The sequence below is a fragment of the Orycteropus afer genome, unplaced genomic scaffold (genome assembly GCF_000298275.1).
Source record: "Orycteropus afer afer isolate SDZICR_OR568_19922 unplaced genomic scaffold, OryAfe1.0 scaffold00015, whole genome shotgun sequence".
NCBI classification, from domain to species: Eukaryota; Metazoa; Chordata; class Mammalia; order Tubulidentata; family Orycteropodidae; genus Orycteropus; species Orycteropus afer.
In genome coordinates, this window is record NW_006921602.1 from 7,628,929 (window position 1) to 7,649,080 (window position 20,152).

The following is a 20,152-nucleotide window of genomic DNA, read 5'->3' on the forward strand; positions in this document are numbered from 1 at the left end:
AAATAGGCTGCAGCAACACACCCAAATGATATGTTGCCTCCAAAATCCAAAGAGGCCCACCAGACATTGTGCCTCCTTTTTAGTTGTGGGGGAAGCCAGATACAATAACTTACCCTTCACTTTAGTAGGAATATCTCGACATGCCCCACACCATTGGACCCCTAGAAATTTCACTGAGGTGGAAGGTGCATGAATTTTTGTTGGGTTAATTTCCCAACCTCTAGCACGCATATGACTCACCAATAAGTCTAGAGTCATCGATACTTCTTCCTTACCAGGTCCAATCAGCATAATGTCATCAATATAATGGACCAGTGTGATGTCTTGTGGAAGGGAAAGGGGATCAAGATTCCTATGGACTAAATTATGACATAGTGCCGGGGAGTTGATATACCCTGAGGAAGCACTGTGAAAGTATACTGTTGGCCTTGCCAGCTGAAGGCAAACTGCTTCTGATGTCCTTTGAAACTGGTATCAAGAAAAAGGCATTGGCCAGATCAATAGCTTCATACTAAGTACCAGGAGATGCACTAATTTGCTCAAGCAATGAAACCACATCAGGAACAGCAGCTGGAATTGGAGTCACCACCTGATTAAGTTTATGATAATCTACTGTCATTCTCCAAGATCCATCTGTTTTTCACACAGGCCAAATAGGTAATTAAATGGGGATGTGGTGGGAATCACCATCTCTGTATCCTTCAAGTCCTTGATGGTGGCAGTAAACTCTGAAACCCCTCCTGGGATGTGGTACTGCTTTTGATTTACTATTTTTGTAGGTAGAGGCAGTTCTAGTGGTTTCCACTTGGCTTTTCCTACCATAATAGCCCTTACTCCACATGTCAGGGACCCAATGTGGGAATTCCGTCAATTGCTCAATATATCTATTCTGCAACTGGGAAAATCACTACTGGATGGGTTTGGGGACCCACTGGGCCCACTGTGAGACACACCTTAGCTAAGACTCCATTAATAACTTGACCTCCGTATGCCCCCACTCTAACTGGTGGGCCACAATGACGCTTTGAGTCTCCTGGAATTAGTGTCAGTTCAGAGCCAGTGTCTAGTAATCCCCCCAAAATCTGATTATTTCCTTTTCCCCAACGAACAGTCAGTCTCGTAAAAGGCCTCAGATCCCTTTGGGGAAGGCTGGGAGAAAGACTGACATTATAAATTTTTGGCAATGTAGTGGGGTCCTTCCTCAAAGGGGCCTGGCCTCCCCTTCCACCAAGGGGTTGTGGACTCCAGTCTGGGAATTAATTGAGAGGCCATGACTCTTTATTCTGGTGATTCAATCTAGGCTGCTGTTCATGTGACCTAGAATTCTTCTGTCTGTACAGATCAAATAAATATTTAGTAGGTTTGCCATGTATTTCACTACTAGGAACACCATAAGCAAGTAGTCAATGCCATAATTCCACACAAGTCAGACTTTTTTTTTAACTGTTCTGACTCTGCTGTCCATTATGGTAACCACGCCTACTTTGCCTTTGTCGATTAACTGCTGCCACTTGCCCCTACCACCATGGGGTCCAATCAGCCCCACTGTAGTTGAACGTCTTAGTTCAATTAGGGCAGTTACCATTGTCAAATCTGGCTTACATAAAATAGCAATCACAGCAGTCTTCAAGGATGCTGGAGCTCCCTTCACAAATTTATTCCTCACCGTACTGGTGAAAGGTGTGTCTTCTAGACTCTCCATTTCTGGCTCTAGGGGTCTGATAAATCCATTTTAACAGGCCAATTTCCCTAAGCCTCTGGATATCTTCTTCTACATTATACCTATAAGGCAGGTCTGGTACTTCAAACTGACTTAAGTTAGGCCCACCACATAATCCATGCTTCAGTAAGCCAAGCAAATAAACTATGAGATCCTTTCCTAACCTCTGGAGCTGACACACTGAATGAAGAATCTGTACTTAGTGGGCCTAAATCAATAAACTCAGACTGATCCAATGTTACATTCCTTGCACTATTATCCCATACCCTCAGTAGCCATTCCCATACATGTTCTCCAGGTTCTGTCTATACATGTTAGCAAAATCAAGTAGGTCTTTTCAGGTGTGGCATACCACCTCCTCAGTCACACTTCGTATTTCACCTTTTGGGGCTTGCTTGGACTTAACTTTAGTTATAGGTCTAGCAGCAAAAATTGGTGGTTGGGGCAGTTCCTGAGAACATTCAGCAATGTCTTCCATGGCCTCTGCCTCAGGCAATGACCCAGCAGAACAGGTGGGTTAATTCCACCAAACTGAGGTAGAAGCAATAATGGTTTTACAGTAATCCCTTCAGATGGGAGGGATTCAACAGAATTTATAGGCTCCATATCCTGATCTTCCTGACTATCTGCCCCTATGTCCCCATTTCAGGTTTCAGGATCCCATTTTTTTGCAATCAATGCCCTCACTTTAATTTCAGACCCATTCTGGGTTAGTAATTTAATTTGGCATTGTAATTCAGCCACCTTTAAAATAAGACTCTGGGTTTAGTTTTCGGCAATATCAGCTCTGTTACTAGTGGAACTAAGGCGTTCTTCCAGAGCACAACTGGAAACATTGAGGTCTTTTATGCAGTGCTTAAGTTGTGACTCACCAGCCCTGAGCTCATCTTGCTCTTTCACCTCTTTGTCTAGTGCAAGTAGGACCACCAATCAAGTTCCTTATACTCCTCATGCTGACAAAATTGCAGAAAAGTATCAAATATGCGATCACCTAGAGCCTCACTTCTCAAAAGTACTTGATCTATTGATGGTGCTATTTTGCATATTTATGTTGCCACCTCACACCACAGATTAGCAGGGCCCTGTTTACTAATGGAGGCAGGGCCATCAGTGCCTTTACAATTAATCCAATTGGAGAACCAATTTAGGAAGCGCATCCTTATGATTTTGTCTCTCTAGAACCACTCCCAGTACCAAATGTGTTAGACTGGGTTCTCTATAGAAACAAAACCAGTAAAGCTTGTACATAAAGAGAAAGAGAAATTTATCTTAGCAAAATGGCTCACACACTTAAAGAAGCTGGCAAGTCCCAAGTTCTTGGATGAAATGTCAAGCTGGAGGCTCTTCCCAACTCACGTAGCTGCAGGGACTGAGGAGCTCAAGGTTGGCAGGCAGTGTACTGGCTGTTGACTCCAGCAAATGACAAATCCATGATCTCCAGGCCAAATGGTGGATTTTTCGCTCATGGACAGTTGTAGGCAGCACAACAGAATCCCGATCCACAGAAGAGAAAGTCTTTTCCCAAGATGTCCATAAATATACTGGAAGCTGGCCACACCCCTAGGGAAACTCCCTTGGAACAGATTGGCTGCTCAAAACATATACATCTGATCTCATCACTGGAACAACCCATATCACAATTGCTTAAACCACACAGAATTGTGGTCCAGCTCCAACTATCATAGCTACTATAATAACTGATACTATTATCAGTATACTGTAGCAGGTATAAAGAGAAGGAAATAGATAAAAGGCAAGAGAATTGAATTAAAAACCTCAAATTACATATTTCCACAATTCACCATTTTTCCTCTATCCCATGCTACATTCTCTTCTATTTATGAGTCTTTGCTTTTACCTCCACAGTGATCTCTGTCTTCATTCTCTCCACATACTGCTTGAATCATTTGGTTCATACTACTATATGCCTTGGTATTCTCTAACTGTACGCTTGGTACGACTTAAATCTTTATTATGGTACATTATGGCTATTGTATATAATATCACATTTATTATTTTTGCCCATGGATTATAAAGTGTTCCAATGTGCCTGACTAACAGCATGAAAGGTGCTCAGGAAACACTGCTGATTAACTGAAGCTACTCAGTTTCAGATACTGTTTCATTGGCATAGATCAGCAATTGGCAAACTTTTCTGTAAAGGGCCAGATAGTAAAAATGTTTTACTTTGAGGACCACATGGTCTCTGTTACAACTGTCACAATGCCTCAACTCTGCCAGTGTAGCACTAAAGCAGTCACAGATAACACAAATGGCATGGCCATGTTCCAATAAAACTTTATTTAAAAAAATTAGTAAGCCAAATTTAGGAGCTGTGATAGTGTAATGCCTAAGGCACTTGACTGCTAACCGGAAGGCTGGTGATTCAAACCCACCAGCCATCCTAGAAAGAGAGATTGGGTATTCTACTTCTGTAGTGATACTGCCTCAGAAATCCAGGGCGGAGATTGCTATGAGTCAGGTCTAACTCAATGGCAAATAACAACAACAACAACAACAACAGCAACAAGCCAAATTTGGCCTGAGAGCTATAGTTTGCCAACTGGCAAATCCTCATGTAAAACTCAAAGTTACAAAATAGAACAGCTAAAATGTGTTATATCAGATTGGTTGAACCTCTGACTGTGGCCCTCAGATACTCCTCAAGCCTGGAACTAAATCCATCCCTGGTAACAACTTTCAGCCTACACTAGACAGGCCTATAAAGTGAATAAATAACACCAGGGAGGAAAGTATTCCTCAGTACAACCAATCATATGAGACCAAAAGGGCAGCATTTGTCCCAAAACAAAGCTCAGACATCAGGAAGGGGCAGTAAAGAGGATGAATGTAAACAGGGAACCCAGGGAGGAAGTGGAAAGAGTGCTGTTACATTCTGGAGATCGTAACTTATGGCTTGAAACAAAATATGTATAAATAAATGAATGGGAAACTAAGTTTGTTCTGTAAACTCTCACCCAAACCGCAATAAACAGTTCAAAATAAATAAATAAAACAAAATGTGGTACCAGTTGTGGTGGGAGCTCTGGTGGCATAGTGCCTAAGGCATTTGACTGCTAACCAGAAAGCTGGTGGTTCAAACCCATCAGCCACTCCTTAGAAGGAAGATTGGGCAATCTACTTCTGTAGAGATACCACTTCGGAAACCCAAGGAGGGATCGCTGTGAGTTGGAGATGACTCAACAGCACATAACAACAACCAGTTGTGGCTTTACAAAAACATAAATAAAAAAGCCCAGACCTTCTCCCTCTAAAAAGGAGCTTCAGTGACTTACTGGTTAAAGCACTGGGCTGCTAACTAAAGGGTCAGTGGTTCATATACACCAGTTGCTCTTAAGGAGAAAGATGAGGCAGTCTGCTTCTGTAAAGATTTACAGCCTTGGGAACCTTCTGGGGCAGCTCTACCCTGTCCTATAGGATCTCTATGAGTCAGAATTGACTAGATGGCAGTGGGTTTGGTTTTATTTTCTGTCTTCTGCCTCACAAGACTGTAAGTTGCCAAAAGGTAAATAATGAAATAATAAATGTAATTTCCAGCTTCTGCTTCCTCCAACCTTGATCTCATACCATTTAGGCAAGTACTTGGCCAGTAAGAACCTGCTAACTGAAACAGAAGCTAAGCTCTTGCTCTCACTATCACACTATCACTCTTCACTTGCTTTGCTTCCTAGGATGTTACGCTTTTTGCAGCCTGAACTACAAAGCTGATGACTAGAATTCACTCACCCAAGAAGCAAAGCAATTTTATCTTTGCCAATTTGAGCTAACATTTCATAATTTTAATCCTTACATTTTCAATTAACAGATGGATGCATCACATTCATCCATAAACAAACAGGAAGAAAATCAAAACCTAATTTCCTTAATGTACACCTGGGAGAGACAACTGTAATCTGGATTTGTACTTTTAAACATAATGCAATTTAATTATTAGAGCAATTTAAAGCCACTAAGAACATGATGGGTAGTTCAGAAGTTGTTTCATTTATTTATTTTAAAATCATAGTGTTCCATATTCTTTCAAAGACTGAAACTAAAGCAGTCAGCAGGGCCAGAAGGCTGGCGGTTCAAACCCACCAGCCACTTCTTGGAAGGAAGGTTGGGTGATCTACTTCTGTAGTGATACTGCCTTGGAAACTCAAGGAGGGGTCGCTATGAGTTGGATTCGACTCAACAGCAGTGAGTTTGTTTTTGTTGTTAACTATAAAGGTAGATCACTAATCCCATGTAACTTGGTAGAGCAAGAAGGTGATTAAGTTTTATAAGGACAGATACAATTATTTCAGAGATTAAGTCATTCTTTTCAGATTACCCAGAAAAACAGGAAGGAACAAATTTTATTTAAAAATAGTAAATGAACTATTGTAGCATTTGAATGAAAACAAAATGCTTTGCATTGTTCTGAGAATAAGATCCAATAAGATCGATCTGTATTAACATCTTTTAACGTCACAGTATATGAACAAAGACCATTACAAGTGAAAGAAACTATCAAAACATATCAAGCACTCAAAAACCAAACTCACTGCCATCGAGTCAGCTCCAACTCATAAATGACCCCTCCTTGGGTTTCCAAGGCAGTATCACTAGGGAAGTAGATGCCTGATCTACCTTCTGAGGAGCCCTCATTAAAAAGATTAATCTTAAATGTTAAAATAAAATAATACTTTGTTCCCAAAGTGATATTAGATAAGCTTTCTGCCTGCCACCCCACCCTGCCCTAGAAGTGATTTTGGAAACAAATAAATAAAAGTATTTTTATGGATAAAAATAACTTCCCTTACTCAAAAGTTAGAATAAAGAAGTCAAAGCCAAGTCTACAATGGCCTTTCAAACAGTGTTATTGCTTCTATTTTCTATTGTTGGAAACACACTTCAGGGCAACTAAATAAATCATCTTATAATGGGAATGGGTCCAAAAATGAAACCAAATAAGGAGGTTCAAGTTTGAAAGAGAACGGTGTGCTAAGCTCTTAATACACAGAGATTTGTAAGTAAGATTTGATGATATCAGTAATTTAATTTTGATCTGGGGACAAAGCTCCTTTGTATTCCTACAGAAAACAAGCAATCTTATTTACTGTCATTTAGCATACTAGAGGGTTAATTAAATAAGCAATGTGGCAAAGTTCCCACTATACTATAAAGTGTAATTTTTCTGTAGGATTAAATTTAGAAACAGTGATTTCACACTTGAACCAACCCAGTTAAGTCAACAAAGTCAGATAAGTTCATAGTTCTTGTATAAACTCTAATGTCTTTTAGGAAGATTTAAAAATTGGTTTGTGACTGGAGTGACTTCGTAATTTATGATGTTAGACTAAAGCTGTGGAATTAATTCAAGAATTATACATTACCAAGTACATAAATGTTTAAATGTTATTTTTGCATAAGTTTACTTACCGCCATATAAGCATTTGTTCCAACATACGTCTTGGCTATAGAATTCACCAGCTATGAGACAAAACAGTCTGTTAGAACAATATAAAGATAATGTGGAAATAAAATGGGCAATTATTCCTCATTTAACCTACAATCATCATTCCTATAAATCAACTAAAAATTATGTAAAAGGGAACAAATTTATTTACAAAGGCATTAAAAATGATTAAATCTCTCTTTTCTTTTGAATGTGATTTCCAATTTAAACAAGCACAGCATTACAGTTTATAGCAGATAACCTTAAACAATTCACTTAAACAGGATGCTTATTGCTTTAGTACCCCAAACCCGCCTGATATAAAAAGTCAATTTGAAGTAGAATTTGAACGCACTCATTTTTTAGTCAGATGGCTCAAGATGTGAATGAAGCCCCATGCATTACTAGAATGAAGCAAACAGTAAATATGCTGGAGGGATAACAGACTTTGACAACTCATAATACAATGATGACCTTAGCTTTGGTCTTCGTGTTTGGCTGGGAGTAAAGGTGGCTGCAATTCAAATCAACATCACAGCACGCTCATGGGTCACTATCACCAGGGTTCTCAGGGGAGGCCCAAAATGGAAATTAATTAAAATTTGTGCTGCACATTATAATGGCCCTCCACCATTGTTGCTCCCAATATTAATTTTTATTGTGGGCCAGTTGGGCTCCCTCGGCACAGCTCCCACTCTGCCCTCCCTTTTGTCTGGCCAAAATGCTTTCATATCAAAGCTGCATATCAATGAAGTTTGCTATTCGTAAGTAGTAATTACAATATCAGCAGTTTTTACTGTCATTAAACAATGAACAATCATATTCTGATGAAGGAAATGTGCTCAGAGATTAAAAATGAATGACACACTCCCACCCAAAGAGAACATGCAGAGGTCCTGTTTGTCTGGCAGTTAGGTGATTTTTCAATCCAGAAAGTAGATAGCATATAAAAGGGAGATATTGTGGAGAAGAGAGCAAACTGGGAGGAAAAAGAGACCTACCTGAGTGCTAACTCCAAAATCACACAGCTTGACTTGTCCTCTCGTGTTTACTAGCATATTGGAGGGCTTCACATCTAAAAAGGGACCAGAAGAAAGTCCACATAACTAATTCTTATCTACATTGCTTATTTCAGAAGGAAGGTTAGGCAATCTACTTCCGTAGTGATACTGCCTCGGAAACTGAAGGAGGGGTCGCTGTGAGTCAGGTGCGACTCAACGGCACATAACAACAACAACAGCAACAACAACATTGCTTATTACATTAAAAGTACACATGCATGCCATACTATATTGCAAAAGTGACGCCTTCTGCTCACCCTGAAACTCTAAGCACAAATTAACGCAAAGCAGTTTATCTAGAGGCAAGATGTAAGGTCCTGACTTCACCACTTTCAACTATATCTGGTTTCTATATAGGAGCAGGGGTTTGTCTCAAGTAAAAGTCAAATCAAATCTTAGCTCCCAACACCATTAAATACACCCATTAACCTATCCCTAGCCTTTTAGGAAAAGTAGAAAGATAAGAAAATATAACCTTCTTGCAAAAAATTTGCACAAAAAGGATTAATTTTGTGTTCAATGGGTAAATGTCAAGCTCACTCTCCCATTTAAGAAGCAGTAAGGCCTTACTAGAGAAAACAAGGGGAAAAAATTAAATAAAAACCCAAACATTCATATGTTATTGGTAACAGGTCACATCTGAATGAAACGATGAAAAAATAAATTCAGTATTGCTATTTCCAGTGTTTTACATGACATATTTTCCTTTAGATTACCAGTTAGAAATTGATCTAAAGGATGCGTGTGTGAGCACATGCATGCACGTATCAGTCTTTGTTTCATTTATCCTTCTCTTTCATCATTTTTGACTGCTGTTATAGTTAACAAAAGAATTGACATAGCCTTTGCCAAAGCAGTCGGTTGCTAAATAATGACACAAAGGGTTTTTGTGAAGCATCCTCAGTGACAACAATGGGCCTTTTCAGGAAGTCAGAGCCCACAAAAACCATCCAAGCAGGGCAAGAGCACACTACTTTTGATGGTTCTGAGTAACACCTGCTTCAACACTCCACTTCCATGGCAAAAGTGGGCTACAACAGATGACTGGTTGTATTTTATACAGCATGTAACCTTGACTAGCCCCAAATGAAGGACAGTCATAATCTTTTAAATATTTTTTAAAAATCCGCAAATGAGTTAATCTACTCCTGACTCTCCACCCTGCAAAGGGGTACCCAACAAACATTTGCAAAGAGTAGATACTTAATTCAAACTTCAAGTTCATATTCAGTAGCCAAAAACGATTGAACCCTACTTACTAGGTGTCAGGCAGTGTACTAGGCACTTTCTCATACATCAGCTCATTTAATGTTGCCTGACTGACTGATACAAGAATGCAAACTCCACAAAGGCAGGGACTTTGTCTCTTTTACTGATTTTTGTATTCCCAGTTCCTGGAAGAGCGCCTGACACATAACAAGTACTTAATAAAATTTGTTGAGTGCATGAATGAATAAACGAATGAAAACTATAAGCACATAGTATTATTTTATGCTGATGATTCTTTTCAGTGATGAGGGGTTAGCTGTAGAACATGCAGTTAACACACACCATATCCCTCTTTAAGGAGCCCTGGTGGTGCAATGCCTAAGGCATTTGATTGCTAACCAGAAAGTTGGCAGTCCAAACCTACCAGTTGCTCTGTGGAAGGAAGATGAGGCAATCTACTTTTGTAAAGATTTACCGCCTGGGAAACCCAATGGGGGGTTGCTATGAGTCAGAATCGACTCGATGGCAATGGGTTTTGGTGGTTATATCCCTCTTCAGGAGGTTCTCTCTTTACATAAGTTATGCTTCATATGTAAATTTATATATCATACCATATTGCAAAAAGGAAGGCACAAGTTCTCATTATCAATTTCTCATTTCCCCAACTTCAACATAATTCTTACACCACCAGAATATTAAACCTAAACATACCACTTTTGTTATAGCATTTCTTTTTTTTTAGAAGGAAGTTAAACATTCCCTGTCCCCACCCCCACTCCAGAATGTGAACTTCTTAAGGATTATGCTTGGAAATATAATACGTCATAGATGGCCTACGATAGACACTCAATAAACGCTTGCTAAATTGAAAGAATGTTAGACTTTATATAGCCTGATTCAGCTGTTAACCGAAAGGTGGGTGGGTGGTTTAAGCCCACCCAGGGACGGCACTGTCATGGGAGCTCCGGTGGCATAGTGCCTAAGGCACTTGACTGCTAACCAGAAGGCTGGAGGGTCAAACCCACCAGCCACTCCTCCTTAGGAAGGTTGGCAATCTACTTCCACAGTGATACTGCCTCGGAAACCCAAGGAGGGGTCGCTATGAGTCGGGTCTGACTCAGTGGCAAACAACAACAACAACCACCACCTTATTTTTCCAAATTTAATGTTCATTGTAGGCCCTCAACTTTTGACTTTTTTCTTTTGGATAATCTGTTCTTTTATATATTGACACTGTTCAAACCACCCTGAAGCCACCACATCACATGGAGACAGCAATGCACAAATATTTTGAGATCCTAGAAAACGTGCTTCCTGGGAATCACCAGGTGTGCAAAAAAGCGGCAAACCTTTAGCTTCAATGAGACACACACTTGACTGAAGTGCATCAGTAGAGAGAGAAAGAGAAAGAATAAAATAACAAAACTGCCAGGCTATGTTCTGGGAAAAAAAAAAAAAAAAAAAAAAGCCAAACCCACTGCCATCGAGTCAATTCTGACTCACAGTGACCCTACAGGATAGAGCAGATGTGCTCTCATAGTTTCCAAGGCCGTAAATCTTTACAGAAGCAGACTGCCTTATCTTGAGTGACTGGCAGGTTCAAACCACTGACTTTCTGGTTAGCAGTCAAATGCATTAACCACTACACCACCAAAGCTTATATTCTAAAAGGTAAGGTGTAAATAAGATCTTTACCATATTTTTCAGCTCTCCAACAACATCTTCCTTTTAGCTTACATTTAAGCCTACTGTTTGACTTTTGTACATTCACCTCTCAGCCTAGTTTTCAGGAGTACTTTATGTATGAAACTTATAGACTCCCATTCATCCTCAAACCAACTGTTGTTGTTGTTGTTGTTGTGTGCCATTGAGTCAGACCCGACTCATAGCGACCCCTCCTTGGGTTTCCGAGGCAGTATCACTACGGAAGTAGATTGCCCCATCTTTCTTCCGAGGAGTGGCTGGTGGGTTTGAACCACCAGCTTTCTGGTTAGCAGTCAAGTGCCTTAGCCACTATGCTACCAGAGCTCCCTTCAACTAGTCTGTTTTAATCACTGTGTCAAAAAAAAAAAATTGCATCATTAAGGCTTTGTTCATGTTGTGTATTTTCCTCTGCCTTCTCACCCTTTGGCTTAGAAACAGTTCCTTGAGATGTTCTGACTACTTGAATCCTACTCATCATTCAACTCAAGGACCCCATCCCTCTGCCTTTCCAACTACCCAGGCTATCGAAGTGACTGCTTCAGTTGAATTGCTATGGCATTTACTCTTTGTACCATTTGTTTTGGAACTAGGCATATGACACTTTATATTAGTTACTTATGAGATTTACTGCTACAAGTATCATCACCCCAAGTCAATAAGGTTGCAGAGTAGGAATATGTTTTATACGTCTTTGTATGTATCCCTTCTGAGCATAGTATCTTATTTACTGTTGATGGGTTTTTAAAAAATATACTAAATTTGCTAAAATAAATGTCCTTCCAACAATATCTTGAGATATAACTTAGATATAATAGATCCCTTTAAACAAAGTTACATTTACTTTTCTCCATAAACATATAGGCCAGGAGGGAAATACTAACAATGGACTCAAGCTAGGAGGGAGAAGACCTGGGTTTTAATCTTTTTGACCCTGCCCCAAATTGGTTTGTGACTTTGGAATAGTCATATTCAATGTCTACATTTTAGTTTCCACATGTGTATGGAGACAATGATAGTCATTGTGTCAATCTTAAAGAACTGTGAGGATTAGATGAAACAATGAAAGTAAAGCTGCTTTTTAAATTATCAAAACACTCTATAAATGTAATGTATTATCAATTGGTGGGAGCTCTGGTGGTGTAGTGCCTAAGACATTAGACTGCTAACCAGAAGGCTAGTGGTTCAAACCCACCAGCCATTCCTTGGAAGGAAGAAGGTTGGGCAATTTATTTCCATAGTGATACCACCTCAGAAAACCAATGAAGGGTTGCTAGGAGTTGGATTTGACTTGATGTCAATGAGTTTGGTTTTGGTTTGGTATTAGTTGGTAATTAACCAAACTGTAAAAGGTGTTATACTTCACTCTATTACTACTGTAACAATTTAAGTTTGTATTTGAGTAAAATACTAGCTGAAAGAAAATAATTTCCAAAGCCAGTAAACAGAACTGTCAAACCAATTTAATGTTTATGAGAAGGTATTTTGGTCAGACCATATGCACTCACTTCTCAACAAGGCTACTAACTGGTCTCCCTATCTTCCTTCTTCTACTATAGTCTGTTGTCAACACCACAGCTAAAGTGATCCTTTTAACACTTAAAACAAACCTTGTCTTGCAGACAGTATGGAGTTGGGTCTTGCTTTTTTAAATCAGTCTGACAATATTGGAGCTTTAATTAGAGCATTTAGACCATTTACACTTAACGTAATTATTGATATGGTTGGGTTCAAATCTACTAACTTGCTTCTGTTCCATTTGTTCCTTTTTTTCCTGTCTTCATTTGGATCAGTTCAGCTATTTCTAGCATTTCATTTAATCCCTACTATTGGTTTCTTTATTGACAATGAATAAAGAAGACTGCAGAAGAATCGATCCATTTGAGTTGTGGTGTTGGCGAAGAATACTGAGTGCACCATGGATTGCTAGAAGAATGAACAAATCTGTCTTGGAAGAAGTATAGCTGGAATGCTCCTTAGAAACAAGAATGTCCAGATTTTCTCTCTTGTACTTTGGTCATGTTGTCAGAAGGAATCAATTTCTAGAGAAGGTTATCATGCTTGGTAAAGTAGAGGGTCAGTGAAAAAAGGGAAGACCCTATATGAGACAGACTGACCCAGTGGCTGTGACGATGGGCTCACACACAGCATGATTGTGAGGATGGTACAGGATGGAGCACTGTTTAATTCTGTTGCACACAGGGTCACTATAACTCAGAATTGACTTGATGACACCTAACAACAAACATTGGCTTCTAGGTTAGGGGTTGGGCGCACTTTCTGTAAAGGGCAAAATGGTAAATATTTTAGACTTTGAATAACATTGTCTTTGCAGTAACTATTCAACTCTGCCTCTGCAGTGTAAAAGCAGCTATACGCAATACGAAAATGAATGAACATGTCTGTGTTCCAATAATGTTTTGTTTACAAAACCGGTAATGGTCAGTAAGCCAAAGTTTGCCAGTCCGTGTTTGAAGCTATATCTCCTTGTTTTATTTATTTATTTATTTTATGGATGCTCTAAGATTTTTGATATGCTTCTTTGACTTATCAGAGTCTACCTTCAAATAACGTTGTTGTTTGTGTCATTGAGTCAATTCCAACTCACAGCAACCCTATGTACAACAGAACAAAATACTGCCTTGTCCTGCGCCATTCTCACAATCCTTGCTATGCCTAAGCCCATCATTGCAGCTACTGTGTCAATCCATCTCGTTGAGGGTCTTCCCCTTTTTTGCTGACTCTCTACTTTACCAAGCGTGATACCTTCTCCAGGGAGTGGTCTCTTCTGATAACGTGACCAAAGTAGATGAGACAAAGTCTGGAAATTTTTGCTCCTAAGGAGCCTTCTGGCTGTACTTCCTTTAGGATAGATTTGTTCATTCTTCTGGCAGTCCATGGCACTTTCAATATTCTTGGCCAACACCACTATTCAAAGGCATCAACTCTTCTTCCATCTTCCTTATTAGTGAATGCATATGAGGCGACTGAAATAGCATTACTTGGGTTAGGCGCACCTTAGTCTTCAAAGTGACATCTTTTCTCTTCAACACTTTAAAGAGGTCATTTGCAGATTTCCCCAGTGCAATACATCTGATTTCTTGACTGCTTGGATCCATGTGGATCCAAGTAAAATGAAATCTTTGACTTCAATTCTTTTTGCATTTATTGTGATGTTGCTTATTGGTCCAGTTACGAGGATTTTTGTTTTCTTTATGTTGAAGTATAATGTATATTGAAGACTGTAGTCTTTGATCTTCATCAGTAAGTGCTTCAAGTCATCTTCACTTTCAACAAGCAAGGTTGTGTCATCTGCATATCCCAGGTTGTTAATGGGTCTTCTTCCAATCATGATGCCCCATTCTTGCCAGACCATACAGTCCAGCTTCTTGGACTATTTGCTCAGCATACAGATTGGTCAAGTATGGTGAAAGGATACAACCCTCACATACTTCTTTTCTGATTTTAAGCAAAGAAGCTTTTCACTGTTCTGTCTGAACAACAATCTCTTGGTCTATGTACAGATTCCTCAAGAGCATAATTAAGTGTTCTCGAATTCCCATTCTTCACAATGTTATCCATAAGTTGTTACGACCCACAGTGTCAAATGCCTTTGCATAGTCAACAAAACACAGGTAAACATCTGTTATTTTTTGCTCTCAGCTAAGATCCAGCTGACATCAGTAATGATATCCCTTGCTCCATGCCCTCTTCTGAATCCAGCTTGCATTTCTGGAGGTTCCCTATCAATATACTGTTGCAACTGTTTTTGAATTATCTTTACCAGAATTTTACTTGCATGTGATATTAATGATATTGTTCAATACTTTCCACATTCTGTTGCATCACCTTTCTTTGGAATGGGCACAAATATGTATCTCTTCCAATTGGCTGGCTAGGTAACCATCTTCCAAATTTCCTGCATAGATGAATAAGTGCCTCCAGAGATGCATCTGTTTGTTGAAATATCTCAAAGGGTATTCTGCCAATTTCTGAAGCTTTTTTTTTTTGGCCATTTCTTCAATACCATTGCTCTTGATCATATGCTACTACCTCCTTAAATGACTGAACACTGACCAATTCTTTTTGGCACAGAGACTCTGTGTATTTCTCCCATTTTCTTTTGATGCTTCCTGCATTTTTCAATATTTTGCCACTGAATCCTTCAATATTGCAGTTCAAGGCCTGAATTTTTCTTTATTTCTTTTGGTTTGAGAAATGCTGAACGTGTTGTTCCCTTTTGGTTTTCTAATTCCAGTTCTTTGCACATTTCATTATAATACTTTACTTTGTCTTCTCATGCCACCCTTTGAAATCTTCTGTTCAGCTCTTTGATTTCAACATTTCTTCCTTTTGCTTTAGGTACTCTCCATTCAAGAGCAAGTTTCAGAGTCTCTTCTGACAGCCATTCTGGTCTTTTCTTCCCTTCTTGTCTTTTTAATGAACTTTTGCTTTCTTCATGTATGGTATTCTTGATGTCATCCCAGAACTCATTTAGTCTTCAATAATTGGTGTTCAATGTGTTAAATCTATTCTTCAGATGGTCTCTAAATTCAGGTGGCATACACTCAAGGTGATAGGAGCTCTGGCAGTACAGTATTAAGGCATTTGGCTGCTAACTAGAACATCAGTGGTTCAAACCAACCAGCTACTCCATGGAAAGGAGATGGGGCAATCTACTGCCATAAAGATTTACAGCCTCAGAAACTCAAATGGGGGTCCATATGAGTCACAATTGAGTCAACAGCAGTGAGGTTTTTTTTTTTTAAATACTCAAGGTCCTATTTTGGCTCTCATGGACTTGTTTTAATTTTCTTCAGCTTTAACTTAAACTTGCATATGAGCAACTGACGGTCTGTTCTACAGTTGGCTCCCAGCCTTGTTTTGACTGATGATATTGAGCTCCTCCATTGCCTCTTTCCTCAGCTGTAGTTGAACTGATTTCTGTATATTCCATCTGGTGAGGTCCACGTGTACAGCTGCATTTATGTTGTTGAAAAAAATGTATTTGCAATGAATAAGTCATTGGTCTTGCAAAATTCTATGTGATCTCCAGCGTCATTTCTATCACCAAGGCCATATTTTCCAACTACTGGTGATTCTTTATTTCCAACTTTCCCATTCCAATCACCAACAATAATCAATATATCTTGATTGCATGTTTGGTCAATTTCAGACTGCAGAAACTGGTAAAAAAATTCTTTAATTTCTTCATCTTTTGCTTTGGTGGCTGATGCCACCAAATTTGGTGTAAATTTGCATAATAGTAGTTTAATAGTAGTTAATTGGTCTTGCTTATAGGCATATTGACATTATCCTATCACTGACAACAGTGTACTTCAGGATAGATCTTGAAACATTCTTTTTGCTGATGAATGTGATGCCATTCCTCTTCAATTTGTCATTCTCAGCATAGCAGACCATATGATTATCTGATTCAAAATGGCTAATACCAGTCCATGTCAGCTCACTAATGCCTACAATATCAATCTTTATGCGTTTTGTTTTTGATAACTTCCAATTTTCCTAGATTCATATTTTGTACATTCCATGTTCCAATTAGTAATGAATGTTTGCAGCAGTTCCTTCCCATCTTGAGTCATGCCCTATCAGCAAACGAAGGTCCTAAAAGCTTTACTCCATCCACGTCACTAAGGTCGACTCTCCTTCTGGGAGGCAGCTCTTCCCTAGTTGTATTCTGACTGCCTTCCAACCTAAGGGGCTCATCTTCCTGTACTATATCAGACAATGTTTCATGGCTCTTCATAACGTTTTCCAGCACTATATCAGACAGTGTTTCATTGCTATTATAAGGTTTTCCCTGGCCAACTCTTTCAGAAGTAGATGGTCCTTGCCCTTTTTCCCAGTCTGTCTTAGTCTGGGACCTCCACTGAAACCTGTCCACTATGGATGACTCTGCTGGTATTTGAAATACTGGCGACATAGCCTCCAGTCTTGCAGCAACATGCAAGCCACCACAGAATGACAACTGGCAGATGAGTGGTGGTCAAGTAATATTACAGAATTTCATTTATAATATACAGGTTTACAACAGCATTTTTCTATTTTATTCCTCCCATCCTTTGAGCCATTGTCATACATTTTACCTCTATATACATTATAAAAGCAGCTCTGGTGGTACAGTAGTTAAGAGCACAGCTACTAACTGAAAAGATCAGTGGTTTGAACCCACCAGCCACTTCTGCAGGAGAAAGATGTGGTAGTCTCCTCCTGCAAAGATTTATAGCCTTGGAAACCCTATGATGCAGTTCTATTTTGTCCTATAGGGTTGTTATGAACTGGAATCCACTTGACAGTAATGCGTTTAATTTTTTTTTTTTAAATATATAAGCTCCACATTTTAAAAAGTAATAATTTCTAACATTTTTTTTTGCTTTAAATAATTAGCTTTTAAAGAAATTTAGGAGTGATAAAAATTCTTTTATAGTTATCCACATGTTTACCATTTCTGATACTCTTCATTCCTTTCCATAGATCCAACCTTTTTCCTCTAGCATCATCTCTCTTCTGTCTAAATAAGTTCCTTTAACATTTCTTATAATGCTGGTCAATGAATTCTCTAAGCTTTGTTTGTCTGAAGAAGTCTTTGTTTCACCATTATTTTTGAAAGATATAGTCACTGGTCATAGGATTCTGCACTGAAAATTTTTGTTTTTTTAAACATTTTAAAGATATCTTTTCATTACCTTATTTTGTTGTATTCTTTATTCCTCTCTACTTAGTTAGATTTTCTTTCCTCTCTGAATACTTTAAATATTCTCTTTACTTCACTGGTTTTCAAAAATTTGGCTTTGATGTGCTTTTGTGTTTATCCTGGTTAAGGTTTCTTAAGATTCTTAGATCTGTGAGTCTATTAGTTTTATCAAATTAGAAAGTTTTAGGCCATTATTTCTTCAAATTATTTCTTGTTCCTTTTTCTTTTCTTCCAGGACTCAGTTACACATATATGTTAGACTTCTTGATTCTGTCTCTAAGGTCATGGAAACTGTGCTCATTTTTTAATTATTTTTTATTTTCAGACTCTTTTGTCTTTGTAGTTTATTTTGGATTAATTTCCATGTCTCTAAGATCACTGATTATTTCTTCTGTAGTGTACAATTTATTGTTACTTCCATTCTGTGAAATATTCACATCGGGCATTTTATTTTTCATCTCTTAATGTTCATTTGGTTCTTCTTTGTATCTTACATTTCTTTCTTTACTATGTTCATGTTTTCCTTTATGTCTTTGAGCATATTTATAATTGTTTTAAAGTCTTTGCCTGAGAAGTCCATTATCTTTGGCAGGAAGTGATAGGCAGGGGTGGGATCTGTTATTACTGACCAACTTTTCTCATGGTTATGGTCTTTCATCCATAATCAAAAGAAAAATTCTTTGTTTATACTAACTTTTTTGGATGCCAGATGTCGCTGAGTGCTAAATTTTTATGTAATCCTTTTAAAAGAGTTGGACTCTGTACTGGCAGGTAATTGAGTTATTTGCAAATTTCTTGTTTGGGGTTTATTTTAAAGCATCTATCTATCTATCTATGGAGCTCTGGTGGTGCAGTGGATAAGGCATTTGTCTGCTAACCAAAAGGTTGGTGGTATGAAACCACCAGCCACTCGGCAGAAGGAAGATAGGACAGTCTAATTCCATAAAGATTTATAGCCTTAGAAATCCAATGGGGATCTCTATGAGTCAGTATCAACTCAATGGCAGTAGATTTGTGTTTTTTTTTTTTTTAATTTATCTATCTACTTATCTTTATGGAGTCTAGAGATTACTAAACCAGTCCTTACTCTAGTGATAGTTTATCCCCAGTACTAAAGCATGACTCTTATGAAGTCTCTCCTGAGTACTCTAATGTATTTTAATGAGGTCTATCCACTCTAGTTAAGGAGTTCTGGTAGCATAGGGGTTGAGGCTTTTGGCTGTTAACCAGAAGGTCAGTGGTTCAAACCCATCAGCTGCTCTGTGGAAGGAAGATGGGGCAACCTACTTCCATAAAGATTTATAGACTTGGAAACTCAGTGGGAGTCGCTATGAGTTGGAATTGACATGATGGCAGTGGGTATCTGCTCTGGTTGGTGACATTAAAAATATTCCCAACCTATTTGGTAATGACATATCTGACAAGGGATTTATCTCTAAAATTTACAGAAAACTCCAACACCTCAACAACAAAATGATTAACAATCCAATTAAAAAATGGGCAGAAGACATAAGAGACACTTTACCAAAGAGAATATTCAGGCAGTCGACAACCACATGAAGAAATGCTCATGATCATTAGCCATCAGAGAGATGCAAATCAAAACAACTATGAGATACCATCTTGCCCCAGCACTAATGGTAAAGTTCAACAAGACAGAAAGTAACAAATGCTGGTGAGGATGTGCAGAAATTGGGATTCTCATACACTGCTGGTGGAGCTGTCAAATGATACAACCACTGTGGAAAGCAGTACGGCGATTCTTTAAAAAGCTGGAATTAGAAATACCATTTGACCCAGAAATCCCATTACTAGGTATACATCCTAAAGAAGTGAGAGCCAGGACAAGAACAGATATATGCACACCTATGTTCATCACAGCACTGTTTACAACAGCAAAAAGATGGAAACAACCTACATGTCCATCAACAGTAGAATGGATAACCAAACTATGGTACATATGACAATGGTATACTATGCAACACTAATTCTTTATGGAATTAGAATCTGCAAAACACCACCTACCATGAATGAAGTTGGAGGGCATTATGCTGAGTTAAATAAGTCAATCACAGAAGGACAAATATAGTATTAGTTCATTATTGTAAAAAGTCAAGGAAAGGTTTACATACAGAAGGGAACTTTCTCTGCTGGTTACCAGAGGTAGGGAGGAAGGGGAAGGAACATTGCAAACAAACCAACAAAAAATGCATTGACCCTTTTAGTTTTGTGTATTTCACTGTACATAAATTATATTCAATAAAATGCATTACATATATATATTGTTGTTGTTGTTGTTATGTGCC

The 20,152-nt window shown here is 38.6% G+C and overlaps 1 protein-coding gene across 1 annotated transcript in view; it reads right to left on the reverse strand.

The window, feature by feature from the left end:
- The window catches only part of MAP2K5 (mitogen-activated protein kinase kinase 5), a 358,912-nt gene that overhangs the window by 146,226 nt on the left and 192,534 nt on the right, over positions 1 to 20,152 (reverse strand). Inside the window, exons 14-15 of the mRNA XM_007957397.2 lie at positions 8,162 to 8,235; positions 7,145 to 7,195 (exon numbers count right to left, since the gene is read on the reverse strand). Of these exons, the coding sequence (XP_007955588.2) occupies positions 7,145 to 7,195; positions 8,162 to 8,235 (125 nt within the window). The remainder of the gene's footprint in view (positions 1 to 7,144; positions 7,196 to 8,161; positions 8,236 to 20,152) is intronic.